Source organism: Manacus candei, unplaced genomic scaffold (genome assembly GCF_025592945.1).
Source record: "Manacus candei isolate 608988 ecotype Guabito, Panama unplaced genomic scaffold, ASM2559294v1 h1tg000049l, whole genome shotgun sequence".
Lineage (NCBI taxonomy): Eukaryota > Metazoa > Chordata > Aves > Passeriformes > Pipridae > Manacus > Manacus candei.
Window position 1 is genome coordinate 13,289,247 of NW_026138097.1, and position 20,709 is coordinate 13,309,955.

Consider the following 20,709-nt stretch of genomic DNA (forward strand, 5'->3'; position numbering starts at 1 on the left):
CACCTCAACATGAGGAAGAACTTTATGCTGAGGGTGGCAGAGCACTGGAACAGGCTGCCCAGGGAGGTTGTGGAGTCTTCCTCTCTGGAGGCATTCCAAACCCACCTGGATGTATTCCTGGGTAACCTGATACAAGTGACCCTGCCTTGGGGGGAGGTTGGACTAGATGATCTCCAGAGCTCTCTTCCAGCCCTAACAATTCTGTGATTCTGTTGTCTACCTCAAGATTACCTATAGATGGAACTACCTTGAAAACCCAACTCTAAAAACCACCCGAAAGGAGAAAAGTGAGAGATGCATGGAAACCAGCTGTATTCTATATACTTTCGGATTAAGAAAAAAATAAATGGAAGAATTCAAAGACATCCTTAGAGGTCCAACAAGCACTACAAAATATATATAAAGAAATGTAAGTATATGTAAGGCATTCAACACTCATTTCACAAGAGATGCATCTATTTTTTCTTTAGATCACTGGCTTATAAATCAGCACTATGCTCCAGGAAGTCACGCAAGGACACCACATCAATATTTAAATAACTACAGGCAAATGTATGTTTTGCCACATGGAAAGTTTTGTCAGAAAACATTCAGGTTGATATTTTCAGAGCTTACTGTCGGTATGAATTATCAACAATACACATTACCACAAATGTCCAATTACACTAAATAAATGACTAATCTTATTTGATTGAATGGCCACACAGGCATTCCTTAATACTGGATCTGCTACACCTACAGCAGATGGTGGTACTGAACTTGTTTGCATTTGGTAACAGGAATGCATTTCTTTTCTAAACAGAGGTTTTGTAAAGAAAAGTAGGTTTCCCCTTCTGATCTCTAGAACAGTTCTCCAAAATGACACTCTCTTCCATTGAAGACATATCCAGGTCTGATTAAGTCTATACAATTGAAATAACAAAATAGAGGGTACTTGGTTTAGTACTAATTCCGAGAATGTGCGCCTCAAAAATAAAAAGAATTTCTTAAAAGTTCATGTCTCTATGGCACTCTAAGTATAACAAACGAAACCCCAGAATAACAAAAAAATCCTCCACACAGTTAACTCAAGCATCAGATGTGATGTGGGGTAGAAACACTGCATGAAGCTAAAATGTACTCTTATTTAGCAAGGGCTTTTCAGTAGAAACCCTGACTAGCTGGGGCAATGTCTCAACAACTCTGTCTCTCTTAAAAGCTACAATTAAGGCTAGAAATGCCATTTCAGGAATAGGGTCATAAATTGGAAAGGATTTGGGGGTGTGGGTGAATGTATGAATGAGAGCATATTTTTTCACATATTTAAGATACACTTGTACAGCAAAACAGCAGATTAAATCCCAGTTTTAAAGCATTCTTTCTGTGTTTCTTTTGTCTGATCAAGTACTATATTCCCACGGCAATGGAGTGGAATCCAACATTACCTATCTTATGAAGCAGCATCAAAAGAAAAGCATGAAATTAATAAAATACAGGGATGGTTAGATGATACTTTACCAAGTAATAAAGACACATAGGAAACAGCAAAATGTTTTTGTTTTAGTTGAACCATGCATCAGCAAGACCAAAGGAAACCCCAAAAGCCAAGAGCACTTCACCTACAAATGAATGCAGCATACCCCTAACCCTTCAAGGATGTTTTAAGCTTATCCTTAGGGTAAACGCTCCTATTTCATTCACAAGGCTGTTGAACCATAGATAAAGGCAGCACTCTTAACTGGCAACCCTACTGGTCTGAGAGATGGTGAAACTCCCTCTTCTCTCTTCACTTCAGATTACCCTTGACTAAATCATAAAAATTTAACTCTATGTATGTACACTAGGGCTCTCCTAGAATGACACTAATTTCTGCAGTAAGGAGAATCAACATGTTATATTGACCTCTTCCAGCCTAGCAGCAGCTGAATGGATGTGACTGGGGTCTTCACCACTTCAGCTTTCATTCCTTAGCCTCCAGACGAAGGAGTTGAAAGGTGGCAGAGTAACATGAAACTATGTATGCACTAGCTGAGAACTAGGAATTAGAAAGAACAGCACAGGGCTGGCCAGGGATCAGTATTCAAATACAATACAGAGAATTTAAATGATGCTCATAAAGATCACTTAACTGTATTTTCAGTCACTTTACTTGCCAACAAGAAACAAAACTCCATGGAGACAGCTTAAGAACTGCACTCAGAAGAAAGCCAGAGCAGGATCCTGCTGATGCCAAAGTCTATGGGGCTCAGAAGGGCCACTGATATTCACTGGAAAGTACTTACACCAGGCTGAAAAATGCATGAACTTCATTCTCTTTCAGCTTCAAGTACAATTGATGCATTGTTATCCCCCATTCCTGATTACCCAGTAAAAGCCCAAACAGATCCATCAACCACCTCACCCACTGACAAATCTTACCTACAAATCAGCAAGGCAGAGGGTGGAAAAAAGCTGATAATTTTAACATGAGGGCTTGCATTATTTACATGTCCTTCTCACTGGGTTTACAATAGCTTAGCTCACAGGCGTTCTTACTCATTGACACAGATCTAAACAAGAAAGGAAGCATTGGTCCTTTTAAGACAAATATTAAGGGACAAATATTCTTGTGTCTTCAAGGGATAACTCCACATTGGCAGCAGCAGAGAATGGCATCCCAGCAGGGAAGCCCTGAAGGGCAGATTTCTTCCCTGACATATGAGTAGAGCGCTGCTGGCTCTGAGACACATAAATGACTTTAATGCTCCTTGGGCTAGACATCTACCCCAGCTGGACACAAATCCCAGCAGAAAGATGACTGCTCAGTGGGATCCAGACTGACCACGCCGGGAAAACAGGTCTTCTCACCCCATGAAGCAGAAAGATGAAACAGTGGCCTTCTGCTCTGGGAGGCACATTGCTGAGTGCCTTTCCCTCCCACCTTCCTGAAGACAGGACAACAGCACATCAGAGCTGGGTTGCAAGGCAGAGTTTGGTTCTGCAGTCCCTTATCATCTGTGTAGTCTCACTGTAGTGAGTGTGTAGTAAACAGGGTTGCTCCAGCCAGTAGCTGCTACTGAGAGTGTCTTACCTTTGGACTCAGCATAAAGCATGAAATTTTGAGGATTACCAGTTTTGTGATAATTCACATAACAAACCACTTTGTGCAGTATTGACACAAAAATTCCTCCTTTATCTTTTTTTTTTAATGAAAACAGCAGTAAATCAAGCAAAAAACCTGTATGCTCTCAGCTCTAGGTGAGAGTTTTCTTCCCTTTTTTTCATCCTTTTCCTCCCCACAAGCTTTTTTTTTTTATTTAAGTGTTCACTTTGCATTAAATGAAGGTAACTGTAAATTACAAATCTGATGATTACAGGTGGTTATTTTTTTCTTCTTTTCATTACTGTTCTGGGTCTTTAGATGCTAACTTGTTCTATGAAGAGCAGGAGTACCTTAAAAATTTAAAGGGTAGACAAAAAGAAACAAAGAATAAAAGCAATCTTGTGATTTCTTGATTACTGATAATTACTTAAGTTTAGAATCTGTCATACTTCTTTAGATGGAATATTACCTTATCTTTCACATCTCTCCACTAACTGCAGTCTCTTTGTGAAAAAGGAGTTCCTGAGTATGAAGGCAAAGCTTAGACTTCAGTTTCACCTTCATCTTTTTCCAGAGTGCAGAGTATTTGTGACAACATTTGGCTTTTTCATTTCTTGGCATTTAAGATTCTAGTACTAGGCCCCCTGCTACTCCATTAACTACCAGATAATGTGTAATCTGACAGTCATTATTACTTTAAAGGAAACCTGCTGGAATTCTGACCTCTGCTATTTATTTTTTTTAATAATATACATAGTTTTGAAAGTGCATTAATATTTGGAGCTTAGAAGCTTTGAAAATATGTCTCTGACAGTGAAGAGGCTTAAGAGAGAAGATAGTCCATTTTTCACAGCTAAGCTTTTTTATTTAATCCTTCAGTGACAAACCATTTGTGCTAGATTCCTCCAAGTCCTTCTACCCATGAAGTCCACTTCCCAGTAGATCCATGGCAGCCAGCAGACAAGAATTAAATGAACAAGTGTGACTGTCATACTTTCCACTCATTTTCTATCAATTTCAGCCAAACAAACGAACAGAGGCCATGCCAAAAATCCCAAGACATTAGGATGCTTCCATGAAAGCATGCAATTAACAAAACTACATGGAGGTCACCCAGCGAAGGGCATTGTTGAATTAGGGAGTAGGTTGGGCTCTTTCATAAGATTTTGAAAGGCCACACATCAAAGTAAGCTTTCTGCCACATGAAAGCTACAATGGAGTTTCTAAGTATTGGGTACAAAGGTCAGAATGAAGCAACCAACTACCTGTCAGGAGAACAATTCATACCTTTCCATTTATTCCAAATAAGCCGCTTGCTAGGAGCTTTTTGATTTTTGGACATCATGTGGGTCACATTATTCTAAAAAATACAGAAACAGTGAAAATAGAATCCATCACTACCACCATTCACTGGTAAGCCTGGTCTAGGAAAATCCAAAGCCTGTTCTCACTGTTGTACAGGTTTAAGCTTCCAGGCTCTTCATTTGCCGAATGAAATGACCCATCTGCTAGCTGTTACATCTGTTTCTTTTGCTCCCTTCCACAAATTCAAAAGACTCAAATATTTAAAGATGTGGATCAGGAAATGAAGTAAACACCCTGCACTTCAAATGACCAAAAAGGAAACTGTTTCCATGACCCAGAGAGATTCCATTGGCCTATTATTTTGCTAACCATTCAGTGAGGATGACCAATATGTTCTGAAATGACTAAAGAACTGCAACAATAACAACCCCTTGAATCAACTGTCCCTTAAACACTACAGAGAACAAGAGCTCAGGGCCACAGAACAAGACCTCAGAATTCATTCACTCCCTCGGTATCAACTGAGGATCCATCTAATTCACCAGTGTCTACTAATATTTCAATATAGTCAATCAATATTTATCTGCTAGCACCTCTAGGATGAAAAACACTAGAAACACTAGAAAGTGATTTTTTTCACCTTGTTAGTGCGCCAGTGTACTAATACAACAAAGCTTATAGCACATCAGCATTCTCATCAGACCAAAAAAGTCTCCTTTTGGTGCATGCACCATGAGGTCAGCTGCAAATTACTTCCCAGAAGGCATCCTGAGGACAGTAGTAAGGCCGGGGTGGGTAGCTTTCCCTGGGATATAGTTTTTTCTAGATAGAAATATACACTTTTCTTGGATGTGTCAGATTGTCCATGCATCTGTGAAGATGCTCTCCGAATGCAGAGAAAAGTATGCAGACTTACAGGTATCCAGAGACAGGCTTATACTACTGCTCTGACTAGGTTGCTTCAGATCTGGAAAGACCTGCAAATGGTTCTTTCCCATAGAGAAACCGCAGAAACCACAAGAAGCCCAACACATCTGACAACCATAAACCTGTCTAACTTGAGAGCTGCCATGAGGCTGTGTGGGCCAGCAGTTCAAGGCAGGTGGAAGAGGCTATACAAAAATCAATGGTATACTGTGATGAGAGACCTGGGGAACGCTCCTGCACTCCCAAAACTGAGACAAGCCAGCTGAATATTAGTGTGCACACCAGACATACACATATGTGACCTTGATTTCCAAGAGGCTGATCTAGCAAACCTAATTTGACCCAACAGTAACTCAGTGTGCAAGCAGGGAAAGCATGAGGCCCTAAAGAACAGCAATGAGTGAGAGCAGCAGGAACCACTATTTGAGTTGATGTGATGAAGTCTTCCCCATTCTCTCCAAAGTCTGTTCCCTACATACTTCTATGCATGGACACAGCATGGTTCTAAATATGATACTTTGTAGAATCACAAAACATTCTGAAGAGGTGTGCCAGCACTTCAGGGTCTTTGTTGTGCCTCCCAAGACAATGCAGAAGTCCTAAGAGGAATGTATGAGAATCATCTGCTCCACATCCTGCCAACACTTTTACAGAGACTGGTGTTGGTTTACTGTTTCCTGAAACATAAAAACAAAGCAAGAAGGTGCTGAAATGACTAGGGACCCGGACAAGCCTGAAAAGTGGGCCCATGGGAACTTCATGAAGTTCAACAAAGCCCAGTGCAAGGTGCTGGACCTGGGTTGGGGCAATCCCAAGTATCAATACAGGCTGGGGGATGCAGGAGGACTTGGGGGTACAGGTGGATGAAAAACTGGACATGACCTGGCAATGTGCACTTACAGCCCAGAAAGCCAACAGCCTTCTGGACTGCACCAAAAGCAACATGGTCAGCTCTCTCCCTCCCCAGGCTGAGGGAGGTGATTCTGCCCCTCTACTCCACTCTGGTGAGACTCCATCTGGAATATGTGTCCAGCTCTGGGGCCCTCAACACAGGAATGACAGGGACCTGTTGGAGCAGGTCCAGGGAAGGGCCACAAAGATGGTCAAAGGGATGGAATGCCTCTGCTATGAGGAAAGGCTGAGAGAGTCGGGGTTCTTCAGCTTGGAGAAGAGAAGGCTCTGGGGAAGACCTTATTGTGGCCTTTCAGTACTTAAAGGAGGCTTATTACAAAGATGGGAACATACATTTTAGCAGGGTATGTTGTAATAGGACAAGGAGAAACAGTTTTATATTAAGATAAGGTTGATTCAGACTAGACATAAGGAAGAAATTCTTTACAATGAGTGTGGTGAAACACTGGAACAGGTTGCCCAGAGATGTAGCAGATGCACCATCCCTGGAAACATTCAAGGTAAGATTGCATGAGGCTCTGAGCAACCTGACCTAGTTGAAGATGTCTCTGCTCATTGCAGAGGGGTTAGACTAGCTGATATTTGAAGGTCTCTTCCAACCCAAACCATTCTAAGATTCTACGATGATTACCACAGAGCAGATTTTCCTTTGCAACTTAAGAGACCGATTCAGGAACACACTTCTGATGTTTGCTAATGATGAATCTTGATGCATCAGTGCTTTCCTGAGCTGGGTCCTTCCACAGTCACAATAAGACATTTATGAGGTAGCAGTTCTTTCCCATGGCTAATTACAGAACTGTAACAGAATATGTACTTCTATGAATAAGGATGCTGTAATTTGATCTATCAGAAGCTGGTTTATCTGAGTAATAGAAGTTAGATTTGAAGAAAATTTAAATACTAACCACACTGATCATCCAACTGAAGTTCCTATAAGACAGATTTCATTAATATCATTGAAGAGTATTTCAAATATGATGCAGCAATTCTACTTTACAGAGAAACTAACTAAATATAGAATCTAGTTACCATTGTACCAGTGAACCTTAATTACCCTGCAACCATTTAAGGGTTGTTTTGGGAGATTCATTATAATAAAGCGTAAAAAGTAAGCAGAGCTATAGATAACTACTCCTTACCCATGTGGGACTAAAAATTGCATTATATAAGAGGGCTGTAGGATAGACACATTATTTAAATGAACAGGAAATCAGTCAGATCTATTTTTCTGAATATGTTTTTTTTTCCCAAGCCACTGTGAACTATTACAGAACTTCATTAAAAGGAAACTTACCTGCTCATGTTTTGTATCCTTTTCCTGGGGGGGACAGGGAAGAAAAAGAAGCCTGAAAGAATTTACAAAGACATCCCTTTTACTGAATTTTTGAAGATACTAGAAAAGGTTTCAAAGGTGAGGTGCATCTAAAAGCAAACACATCATTGTAATCCTCACAGGATAAATTATGTAAGTGCAGGAACGAGATATTACAATGACATAAAAAAGTCCTCTGCACTAGATGTATGCTTAATCCTTTGCTCTGAGGCCAATGTAGCTTCAGGGTACTGTTGACTCAGTACATACAGTGTTGAAAAAGAACCTTTATTGCCTTTTGTAGTCACTTCTTTAGCCAGTATGAAGACCAGTACAGAGAAACTCTGTTACAAATAACTCATTTCTTCACAGTTCTCCAATCTCAAAAGAAAGATGACTGTGATGCAGACTTCAGAAGGTAGGATAAGTCCTTCAGAGAAAGCAGCCCCCTTATCACACAGAATGGCACAGAATTAAGGAAGGGGATACTTAAGGGAAAAGCATCAGAGATCTTTTTCAGAAGAAAGAGACTAGCACTCTAGGTTTTCATTTATGGATGACAATAGAAACTCTAAAGGATACACATAAACACCTGTGCAGTTGTACAGCAAGGTGCAAAAGATCTAGCAAGAAAAAATATCTTTGGTTCACATAAAACACTTGCATAGACATTTATAGAATCTGGTTTGGTAATGTTCTGTGGGAAGCAAAGTGAGATCCTGCATTTACAAAATACAGTCCTCTAAATCCCAGTAAGCAGAAAAAAACCTCAGTACATTCAATTCTAGGACAGAGGAACATCTTTCTTCAGTCCAAAAATCTTCTTTTCAGGGAAAGAAATACATCTTAATGAATGAAACCACTTCAGCTATTCTCCTCACTATTCTGTAAATGCCAGTTCTTTCCAGAAAATGTTTTGATCTCTCTTAAAATTTGGAAAGGAAAAATTGTTGGCAAATACAATTATTAAGCTTACTTATTAAGGTCAGAGTGATTGAAGAAAGACACAATACAGGTCCTCTTCACTACCATTCTAATCCTTTCCTTCTGTATCATTTCTACGTCTTCTGAGCTTCCTCCTCACGCAAAGGACATACATGGTTGTTGGAGATTACTTATCTTGGAGACTTAGGGCACATTTGAAGACAGGGGAAGGACAATGGAAATCTTCTTGTGTTCCTTGGATGATGTATTAGTTAAGAGGTCACACTGTGAACAACAGGACTATTACCCTTTCCACCCAATAAAACAAATAGATGAGGAGCTCCTTTATATACAGTCCTGGATCTTTTTCTAAGATAGCAAACCAGCTAAATCAAAATATGAAAGTTGATCTAAACTACTGAGAATACCTTCTTCAAGACCCAACCTACATTTCCTTGCTTAATCCACTTTAAAATTCTGCCTTAAATCCAGTGTAAAATTCTAAAAGGGATAAAACAGTCAGTTCCCATATGCAAACAGGCAAACCCAACGTACCATTCAACAAGGGAAGTTGGATGTATGCTAGTGGCTGTGGTACGCTAAAGCTCTATTGCACACATAGACATAATCCCATAGTTTCACATAAGTGAACCTAAAAGACCAAACGTGTTCTACCGTAGTAACAAAAAGCTACATGGGAGGTCAGATGTTTTGAATAATATTTTGCTACAACAGCTCTGGATTTCACTATGTCTAACATTGCCACTACATTACTTTCTCAGGATATCCCTCTGTCTCTTGCTGATAATAATCTTTCTGTTGTGACTTTAAGGAAAGCTAACTGGCTCCTTATTCACCACAGTGATACATAGCTGATACAATATTCTATTTTAGTAACAGAGGGAAGAAAGAAGTTTAAAAGCAGAATGTATCTCAGCAAACAGGTCCCAGATTTTGCTCCCTCTCAACAAGAGGCGCTATTTAAAATCACAACTGGCTGCAAATGTTAGTAACTGTTGCCAAAAGTTACAGAAGAAACACATCCTGAAACAGCTACTGTGAAGGAACTTATCACTGCTCCCAACTGGTCTACCTGCCACTGACTTGCATAATCGAAAGAACAAGTTGCACATCTTCTAGAGTGATCCCTCTGCTGCTCACTTTAAGCCTTTTAAGATCCTGCTGGTTAACAGATGGTCCCTGCACGCTTCTCAGGCAGGGAGATGACACATACCTCTAGACATACATATACAGCCACTTAGGTGGGTACCTGCTAAGATCATGTTTCCGCACTTAGGGCAGCATTAACTGCGAGCAGTTAAGTTTAGTAAGCCCTGCCATGTTTTAATGACACCACATATCCTGTGTTGCCTTAATTTTGGTGATTCTTTCTCCTGGTTTCCTACTATTATGTCACAAAGGCTGTAAGGAAAAAGCTGTGTTCCATCCGTGTAATGATACTTCCCAATCAAACATTTTTGCCACTCTCCCCTTGGGTCTCCTTTAGCACTGACAGAGCTGTTACATGCACTGCTTGCAGAGGGGAAAGCTTACAAGGTTAGACCCCAAGGTTATTCAGTGATGCCTATCTTGTTGTTTTTTAAAAAATAAATAAAATTTATCAACTCATTTGTTCTGTAAAATATTATTTGAAGCAATCTTATCAAATGTATCGCACAGAACAGTTTGTTCTTCCAAGCCTTGAGATAAGACTCAAATACAGATTGAGCCTTATTGATTTCTTCTTGCCTTATAATTATGGGCTATTATTTTCCACGTAATAAGTTAGTCCTGGTTAATTTTTTATTATTAGTTTTGAAATGCTTCAAGATTTTGCCATGCTTCACAGAGAGAAAATTAAAATGATCAATTGCTTTTCATTTGTTTTTGGCTATTTTAACCTAGTAAGTAAATGTGAAAAAATTAATTTTAAAAACCCCAATTTTTGAGAAAAACACTTTTAGAGGTTTTTGTAAAAACATTCAGCACACCAATAAAATCTAAAAAGAACCTTGATGTGTAGTGTAAGTCATAAGGAATGATGAACAAAAAAAGTGGTAAGACAAAATTAAATTATCCATGAATGGATGAACATGCCAAATTGCTTTAAATATAAACAATTACTGCTCATTAGCAGTTTAATGCAGTTTATTCCTAACTCTCCACCTCAGTATTTTCAATAAACCACCTTTACCCACAACAACCAGAAGAGCACTCTCTAGGCAGAGAGCAGGAGCGATGATCGCTTTGGGGAATGGTTGCCTTAAATGGGTTCCTGGAGGCACTGTGTGGATTATTAGCTCTTTATCAGAGGTCCTGAGGATGCAGGGTGATCATTTAAAGTCATAGTTTCCACTTACAGTTTCAAATGCTGGTATGGCAACTCTCCCAATACAGTAGGTGCAGACTTCAAGGAACTGCAGGCCAACATATTGCTGCTGCTTATTGCTGTAGCCCTGATAAACACCAGAGAATGGAAAGGGTGACAGGAAAACAGAGACGCCAACAACAACAAAACCCCACAGAAGGCAGAAGGTGAGAGCACATAAGAGATAGTCAACTACAGAGCCCTTCACCAGCAGACTGCACAACATGACCTTTACACACACATGCTCCTGCAACTGAGGCTGAGCATGGGGAAGAGCCATTTTCTTCCAAATGTTATAGATGCCTCATGCATCAAGCACAGCCACGTCAAGGTCTCTCCATTTGTTTCTAGCACTTTCCTAGTGCAAGACAGCAGAGAATTAAGCAGAAGAAAAAGTTATGTATGAAAACCGTACTAGTGTGATCTCAGCAAGGAAAACAAAGGACCATTACAGATGGGAGTAATCTCTTTCTCAAGGAATATTGCAACATAACTCTTAATTTCTCATTTCATCCTAACTGGGGGTATATTTTCTGTTCTGAGAGAGATTCCTAAGACTTAGTGCAAAGCTGTAGCAAAATGGGACTAGCCTGAAAGAGACTCTTTTAACCTAACACTGTTTCTGATGGCTTACACTGTTGTAACACTTGACCCACTGAGAGAAAACAGGAACATTTTTCCCAAGGGCATGCACCCCAGTCAGTTCTCAAATCTGTCAGTAGACCCCTTACTCTTTTATCCACAGAACAGAAATAAGCACACACAGGCAGGCAAGTGCCACAGTCAAAACAGGTCTTCCCCAGTTTGAGGCATCAAGTTTGAGTCAGACCTTAACAGACTTTCCAACATTCTAGCAAAGAATTAGATTTAGCCCTGATGAAATTTCATTTTAATAATACATAAAGTATTTAATTTGCTTATAAACAATTAACCAGATGTCTGTCTGTCCAAGGACTGTAAGCATCAATTGTAAAAATGATATTGCACCATAAATTATGTATAGCAAGAATTTTTTGATTAACTAAAATATGCACTGCAGTTATTATCCATCGTAGTTAAAATGGCACGTGTCCATGCAGTATATAAAAACACAAGTATATGCAAACACCTCTCGTAATCTCCCCCTATCTTAGGTACTTCATAATCAGAATGAAACCACAGTGAATCTGGAGTGCACAAGAAACACAGGCATTTAATTTTTCAATTCTGCCTCCCTATTTTCTTGTTGAATTTGCTACTCATTAAATTCTTCTTTGAACATCATATTCACATTTATATAGATTGAACTATATAGATTATATTTTCAAGATACGAAAATTATTATAAAGTCTGCAGTAAAGCAATAATTATTCTTTTAAATATTCAGTAACATTGGCTCTGCAACGAAACCTAGGGAAGGCAGCCATACACTGAGGGTCAAGCTGTAGCCTCAGCATATCAATATAAAACAAGAGCATCGATGCGTTCTAAATGAAGGCAACAGAATTGCATGATTAAAAATGGTTATTGCATGATTATAAATAATTTTACCCTAACAGTATTCTGAAAGAAGAAAACATTTCTAGTGGACTACATCAGCAAATTGCATTACCAATGTAATACATCACATTAATATGATGAAAATGTTAAAACTGACATTTTTTGCACCTTATCCACAAGAGATACATTGTCACGAATATTCATCACCAAGAAAGCATGAAGGCAGACAAGTTTTATTTTGCTACAGAAGTATAACGTTTCACACTGATACTGTGGTCTAAAGTATAAACACAAGAAATAACCACTAATAACACCATATTTTATTAACACTGACATTTTATATTTGAAGACAGACAGCTCAGGACATTCTTTCTGCACTAATGACTTTTGTCATATATTGCAAAAACTTACAAACTTTAAAACTGATTCTGAAGGCACTTACATGCCTAACTCCGAGTATTACTGTCAGTAATCCCAATGAAACCAATTAGTTGACTCAGAGTAATTAAGAATTAAAGCTAATTATACCTGTTACTTTGAATTAGGTCTGTCTTTTTACTAAATTTTATAGCTAACAATTCTGAACTGGGTTACTAGTTCTGACATTTTATCTGAAGTTTTGGAAAAATGTATTTTCCTTAAGGATCTACTTCCAAGAAGAAAACCATGGTTCCTGATAAAACAATAAAAATAAAAGTATTTTTCAGTGTACCAGCTTGCAGGAATAAACTAGGTTGTGTTAACCCAACAAGCTCATTGAACAAAATGCAAACATAGAGATAACTTCTTACTCAGGCAAATTTCACAGCATCAGTTTTCTTGAAGAGCCAGGTTAACAAAGTACTACAGCAGCCTTAAAATCACACATACTGCAGGCAGTTGTAAGAGGCATCAGGTCTGCATATTCTGATCCCAAAGCAAGGAGATAACTTCCTTCCTTCTATCTCCTGACACAGTTGTTCCACAGCAGTGTTGGTGCCATTGACTGCACGGGTATCAGCTGCCCCCTTACACAGAAAGTTGATGCATATGTGCAGTGCCACTAGAATGGTTAAAACATCAAAACTTTCAGCATTCAGAGAAATGGATCTTATATAATTTTTCTCTTGCCAGTTCCATCTTTTTAACTAACTATGTTTTTCCTTCAAATTGCCTTCAGTTATATTTGTTAACTAAAGGGGCTGCATAAACAAAGAACTTGGATAACCTGCCTGGCACTCAGTGAAGGTCATAGTCTTAAAGATCTCCAAAGTCAAGTATAAGAGTCAAAGCCTCAGTTGCTATTAAGATCTCTTCTCTCAAAACACACTGTTTACCCTGTTGATACAGAGGTGCTTTCAGCCACTTCACTTAGCCCAGGGAAGGGCTGGTTATCTCAAATGGCTTATCCTTGCCACATGATGGGTGGTTTTCAGTTTGGATGTTCATTTTTCCTGGTGTGTATACTCATGCTTCCAGGACTGGAAAACAGCCAGGAAATGAGTGACAGGCACACATCCGATCTCCAGCTGTACTCCAAATTAAGCAGCATTAAGACTAACAGTCATCATTCACTTAAAGTGCAGGCACGAGGTTTGGTAAGGTAACGCTTGATGGCAAAGGAGGACAGTTCTTCAGGCCCTTTTATAAAGGCATTAAACATGCTTTGCCAAAACCCGTGATTTGGCTTCCTAAGTGTGACAGGATCTCCATGACAATAATCTGAGGGAGTGATTAGAGCAGAGCAAGAAAGTGGAAATTTTCCATGCATGCATTTTTACTAATCTTTCTCCAGAAAAAAATAAAACCTCCTACACATATTAGAAGGCCAACTACTGCATATTTTTCTCTTCCCTGTTCTCCTGAGCCCAATCTTTTCTACCTGAAATCTTAAAGCCACCATAATTTGAAAGAATTTTAAAAAATTTAAATATGCCTTTCTGATTACCCTTTTAACATTATTTCTAATCTCTGAGGTCCATAAATCCAAAGTAGTTGAAATTCTTATATAATTTTAGGGATCATTTATTCATATATCGTGAAACCATGCAGAGTATTTTATTATGGATATATTCACACATACACTGGGTAAACAGGAAAGAAACAACACAACTCCAAATGTGATAACATTTCAAATGACTGCAGAGACGATTAACTGGGTTAGTGCACTAAATCATATGAAAGGATGACCAGGGGCAAACTCAGAAACTTCAAAACTGACTTTTAAATCAAATGACGGGTTTTGGAGAAAATTAATAATTATTGTGACGGAGATTTCCTGCAGAAAATTCAGTCAAGTCATTTCACTTTATTTTCACCTATTTACAATTTACCCACCTCCGTGAGCTGTATAAATATTCTTATTGTACACAGTGGCAATATGAAAGTTCAAGAAGTCCTCCTTGATCACTGCAGAAAAATATATCATATCCTTCCAAACAAATCAACATGTATGAGGCTAATACACTAATAATGTTATCTTTCCGTTAGAAAGGAAAATTATACATTATTTTACTCTCTGAAAAGTATTCTGCATAGGTGTAAAGCTAGATGATGCAGTAAACACAGCGATACAAACAGTAACAGTAAGGCAGCCTACCATGACGGCTGTAAGAAGCACCAGGGCCCAGAGTGGAAGGTGCCAGGACAGTGAAAATGTAAGAAACTTTGGTTTTCAACTTTGTGCCTCATTCAGACCAGGAAAGTTCCTGCATATAAAACCAACAGTCAACCTTTGTGTCCTGGTTTTCCCCCACCAGCTCTGCATGACAGAAACAGCCAACCATGAACATTTCCCAGCTCAAGAACATTTGCCTCAGCCATTCAGCAGTTTCTGCCAGCATCCTCCTCCCTCTTTACACCCTGTGAATTAATTCTGCTTGCAGCAGCACTAACACAGGCTGATGTAGATTTTTTTCCTCTCCCCAGTGTGATTTATTCGTCACTGCTTAAGAATAGTAAATGGTACCAAGTTCACTTGCCTTTCTAGACCTTTCTTCTGTACACATGGCAAAATTATGTAGAGCCATTCAGTTCTTTCCCAGAACACATTCCATGAGAACATGTGGCTCCATACCACAAAGAGATAAAACAGATTTTTCATCACTGAAGGGGAGCAGAGATGTGTACTTCTACAGTCTGACTTAGATCCCTGGTTGAAGTCAACAAATGACTTAAATTACCAGAGGATCCAGACACTTCAGTGAGATTACTGAGTGACTTCAGTACACTAAAATTCTGTGCTATGCTTCAGGGCCAAGCGAGCCAGCTGGGTTCCATAGCTAACACAGGCTGCACCATCTCTAATGAGTCCTATCTGTCACTACCTCTCTCCCCCCTCTATCTGCAGAGCCCAGCTCCTGCACTCCGCTGACCACTCCTCTAGCTTCTGTTCACCACTGGTACACACTTTTAAGTCAGGGTGGGAGGGATTTATTCACATTCAAAAGCTCCTCTCCCCTCATTTCACAGCATGGAAGCTAAATATATTTCTGAAGGAACATCCCCTCTTTGCTGACCCCTCGTACAGCTTCTGCAGTCATTCTGGGCTTACACCTTCTCCAAGGCATTGGCTTGCTTTCTCCCTGAGTCTCCATTCCCAGGTTAAATAAGTAGACAATCACCCTTGTTCAAACAAAGGTTGACATTCGGTGACCTCCCGGAATGATTGTGGAGCTGAGACAAAGACAACTTCTTGCACCAGTTAACAAGAGGCCAGTCTGCTAGAATCAGCTTTGCAAAGGATTGCAATACAAAGCTTCATCTTTTTTGGCTAAGAAGGAGTAAAAGTATCTGCGTACATACAGAAATACTTTCAATAATGACTAACACTTGAAGGGCTAAAGAGAACCTGACCAGATCAACTCAGTGTGATAGTCCCTCCTCCCCTAACACAAACATCAAAAAAATTCTGACAGGGATTCCCCAAACAGCTGCATGAAGGGGGAGGCAAAAGAAAAGCTCACACATTTTGGAACATTTAGGGAGTTTTTAAGTGGTCTATTTCCTTACTGGGAACTATTCTTTGCCAATTTATCAAGCTCGAAAGCTACCCAACAAGCGTTGCCATTTTAAAAGTACAGTGTTTTGCAAGAGGATGAATAGAAATCTGTCAAAACCTGTAATAGGTCAAAACCTACAAAAAACACTTGAACTTGTCAGCTGGCACAGGACCAGGAAAGGGATTACGCTATTGGACAGATGGAGGCCCAAGTGTTCAGAAGTAATTTTGGATTACCTTTTAGATGCCTGAATCAGAAAGTTAGAAAGACAATCTGAAGACTGCTTTTAAGAAGATATGTAAGAAAAGCCAAAGATGGATGTTAAGAGATGGAGCAATGCCAGATTGCTAATCGTAATAAAGAAAACAAAAGATAACCACCCGAAAGTGAGAGCACATTCCCCATTCCTCTAGTGTTGCACTGTAGGAAGTTGTTCAGAAAATTAAAAATTAATTTCTGTATGCAGACTGATTTAGTATCAAATATGCAAAAAAGAATTTATACCGGTCTATAGCTTTATGATGCTACGTAGCTACATTAATTTTTGCAGAAGAGGTAATATGAATCCTTTGGGAAGAATTATCCTCTTAATATAAGCACATAACTCAGATTAATAGGATTTGCATATGTATAATAGTAGGGAGAATAACCCTGAGTTTGGAAAACAACTTGGTATTTTAATCAGTCTGGGAACATCAGCAGAAAAAAAACATACCAGGAAAAACTAATCGAACAGCATTAGTCAACTCATGCTAGGTAATAATTGTGAGTTAATTGATCAATATTAGAAACAAACATAATAAACTGGAATGTTTTAGAAAAATCAAACAAAGTAGAATTGTTGGTATAATCAAAATACAAGGCGGGGTAGAAGCTGCGCTGTTAATCACTTACAAATTCTGTTTTTTTAAAAACCCAGACCAAATATATGCTATACCCAAATTGTGTAATTGACTCTGTGTATGCAATCTCTCAGTTGTTCAACAATACAGATAACAGCACTAATGGTATAATTATGACTTACAGCTGAAGTAGATAAAAACCTGATAGTTCTTAACTAGTGGTTGTAATTAAGAGTGGAGAAGAGCAGTATTCACTGCGTCTGGTTATGGTTCATTAATAAAAGTGGATTTTAACTTCCAATACAGCAAAGCAGCTGCATGTACAGCCACGCTCTGACCATGTCATCACAGGAGACAATGACTGGGGAACACAGCTTGACTTGTACCAGCTGTAGGAAAAATAGCTCTGTAAGCAGTGGTTGAGCAGCAGCTGTAGATATGGAATGCACCAAATGGAAAGCAAGTGATAAGCATGTAAGGAAGAGGTTTTTTCCTGCGCCCCAAGCGTCACTTTAGTTCCGACTGCATCCGTGGGTTGAAGAAACGGCTTTACTTCCGTCCTACCGCCTTCCCCTTGCGCAGGCAAAGAAACACACACACCCCTGTGCTCACATGAACTGCGAGGGAGAACAAGGCAAGGCGGGACACGCAGCCTCCACCCCCGGCGGAGCGGCTTCAGCACCGGGGGCGGCGGACAGCGCCCGCGGGCTCCCGGGCGGCCCCTCCGCCTGCAGGGCACCGGGACACCGGGAGCGACCTGGCACCCTCCGTGGCACCAGCAACGAAACCGCAAATGGAAACCTGGTCGGTTCAGAAACAGGGTGGTATTTTTCCCCACACATAGAGCTAAAAAAATAAATTCAAGAACGCTGCACCTCACAAACAACTAGATTCAAAAGGAAACCCTGAGCCGCACGGCATTATCAAATCCGAGCAAAAGGGGCTAAACACATTTTTTAATGGCTTTTTCCTCAGACTGGAGAGTTCTTAGTTTGAGCTTTCTGAGCAAACAGAAGCGTAAACCCAACAGTTCAGAAATGAAGTGGGTATCAGTGGCACGTTTCACTTGCTTTTTGGCTCACTCACTCAATACTGGTTGCTAAGCAATTTTTTTTTTTGAGCTCCAAACTACTCACTGCCAGATGAATTAATGAAAACACACACTTGCACTACTTAAAACATTTTTCATTTATATTTCTTGATATACCAGTACTGTTTCTTTTCATTATTTCTTTTTAAGAAATTCTATTCCCAGGTTTGCAAGTAAAGACACAAATTATTGAGAGCCAGGGGGAGGAGAGGAACAGAAAGAAGCTAAGTGTAATTATCAAATTCTTTGGCGGATTGCAGGAAAGAGGTACCTAGAGACTTGCACATGCTCTGGGACTTGTAGCAAAGACAGCATGTCTAGCTCAGCATAGAGATATGAGGCACCAGGTGATCTGAAGGTGCCTTGCTCTTAACTGGTTTATCTATTTATAACTACATGTCATAACATTACCTGTGAGAACACAAGTCAGCGCAGGGTTATTTCGGCAGTCAAATAATCATACACAGCCTTTTTTTTATTTACGTGTTATGCATGGTGATGCTCTTTCTCTTTTCACTCCCAGTTCTTTACAGAGCTGAAAACTGGCATCTGACATGGTCTTCCAGCCTGTGCCCTGAAATGCCACCCAACTTACCTATGGTTTGGTAATTTTTAAAAGTCATGATCAGAGAGAAATAACGACCTGCCATACAATGTAACCAACCGTTCTGTCAATGATAAAACCAAACTGCATATCAGCCATTACCAAGGGTGTAATTCAGCAGGGATAACAGGAAGGGGAGGGGAATCTGTTCTACCCCCAAATGGAGAAGAAAACGCATCTCTGCCATCTCCAACTTTCTGCCAGCTGAAAGAGGGGAGGAGGGATGGGGGAGACTGCAGCATGGCAAGCAGCAACTCTGAGGCAGCTCTTTTCCCTTTACAGCAGGCAGTGATCTGACAGGCTCAGCATCAAAGAACGTTACACAGTTGGGTCATTTTGCGTGCTACTGCTGGGACATGAGGGAGGTTGCAGTATTGCTGGCTACAGATCCTTTCTCACACTTCCCCCCTTCCCAAAGAGGGGAACTCTGGTGTTTGGTGCAGAGAATTAAAGAAAGAACTTTCTTTTTCTTCGTTTTTGAAAGCAAGTAACCTCTGGTGTAGTTTGCTGTTGACAGAGCCCATAAGGAAAGAAAAGGTCAGGGAAGGAGGGGAAAACCACAGGCCTAGTAGGAAAGAAACAGGATAGTTTCATCATGTGCAGAATGAACTGAAGGCGACGGCTGAAATCTCAAGGGAGCCATGAGGAAGAGGTGGCACAGAGGAAGGTGCAGCAGTGGAGAAAGGGGACGGGAAGGTCAGTTGGAGAACTGCAGGAGGTTCATCCCAATAACAGGCAGGAGGAGGTGAATGTGGGGAGCTAGAGATGTGTTGGTAAAAAGCATCAGGTTCTACACCCATTGAGAGTCACAAAAGGCAACCCTGAGACAACGGGGGAACTCAGGAGACTGAGAAAAAGTGGACAACGCAGGTGCAAGTTTCCTTGCACTTTTGAGGCACAAACCCACCAGAGGAAGAAAGCAAAGAGTGAGACAGGGAGAGAACTGTAAAACGCCAAGGTCAGCGTCTCCAGGAAGGACGCCAGAAGAACCTGGTGAGGAGGGGCAGAGCAGGAGCCTTGTGGGGATGCGGCACGACGCTCTGCAGGGCGAGAGGGCGGCGCTCTGCGAGAGGGGAGGCTTCGAGGGGCTGAACAGCGAAAGGCAGCCGGCACCGGGCTCACCCAGGTGAGAGACGCGGGGCAGGGGGAGCCGGCCAGCGGGGCAGGGCCGGGGGAGGCCGGCGAGGTGCGAAGGCGCGGGCACCTGGGCAGGGCCGGGCGGCAGAGCCCAGGGAGCCCGTGGGCGCTGGTGGGGGAGGAGGGTGGGGGCGGCCCCTTCCCTCCCTGCTGCCCCCGCCGCTGGCCGGGCCGGGCCGCCTCTCACCTGTGTCGAGGTTGAAGGAGATGCGGGCCTCGGCGAGGTAGGGGGTGTCGCTCTTGGAGCGGACGCGGCGGATGGGTCTGCGGTCGATGTCCTCCTCGGAAGATGCCGCCATTAATGTGGGCACGGTGAGCAGCGTGGCCCGGCGAGCTGGCGAGGGCGAGCGGCGGCGCGGGGCGGCCGGGCGACGAGGGGGCGGAGGGGGAGACAGGGGAGGGGAGGAGGGAGAGAGGCGCGGGGAGGGGGAGGGGAGGACGGGGAAGGAGAGAGGGAGAGAGGGAAGGGGAGAAAGGAGCGCGGGGAGGGAGGGGGAGAGACAGGGAAAACCCGTCAAGGATCTGCGGACGGGAGCGGCCGCGGCGGCCCTGCCCGCTGCCCCCGCCGTGTCCCGCCCGCCTTCGCTCCAGGCGGACGGAGCGGTGACCCCTGTCCCCGACCCTGCCTGCCTGCCCCCCGCCCCCGGGCACGGTCCCGCGGAGGGGATTTCCCGCCCCCAGGGGAGGGTCCCGGCGGAGGTGGTTCCCTCCTCCCCCGCGCCAAGCAGGTGCCACACGCCGCCAGTGGGCCTGGCTGGTCGAGGT

At 41.6% G+C, this 20,709-nt stretch overlaps 1 protein-coding gene across 4 annotated transcripts in view; it reads right to left on the minus strand.

The window, feature by feature from the left end:
• PHACTR1 (phosphatase and actin regulator 1) overlaps positions 1-20,709 on the minus strand; it is a 301,109-nt gene that overhangs the window by 265,121 nt on the left and 15,279 nt on the right. For all 4 annotated transcript variants that reach the window (XM_051799185.1, XM_051799182.1, XM_051799188.1 and 1 more), the window contains exon 4: positions 20,132-20,278. In XM_051799185.1, the coding sequence (XP_051655145.1) occupies positions 20,132-20,278 (147 nt within the window). The remainder of the gene's footprint in view (positions 1-20,131; positions 20,279-20,709) is intronic.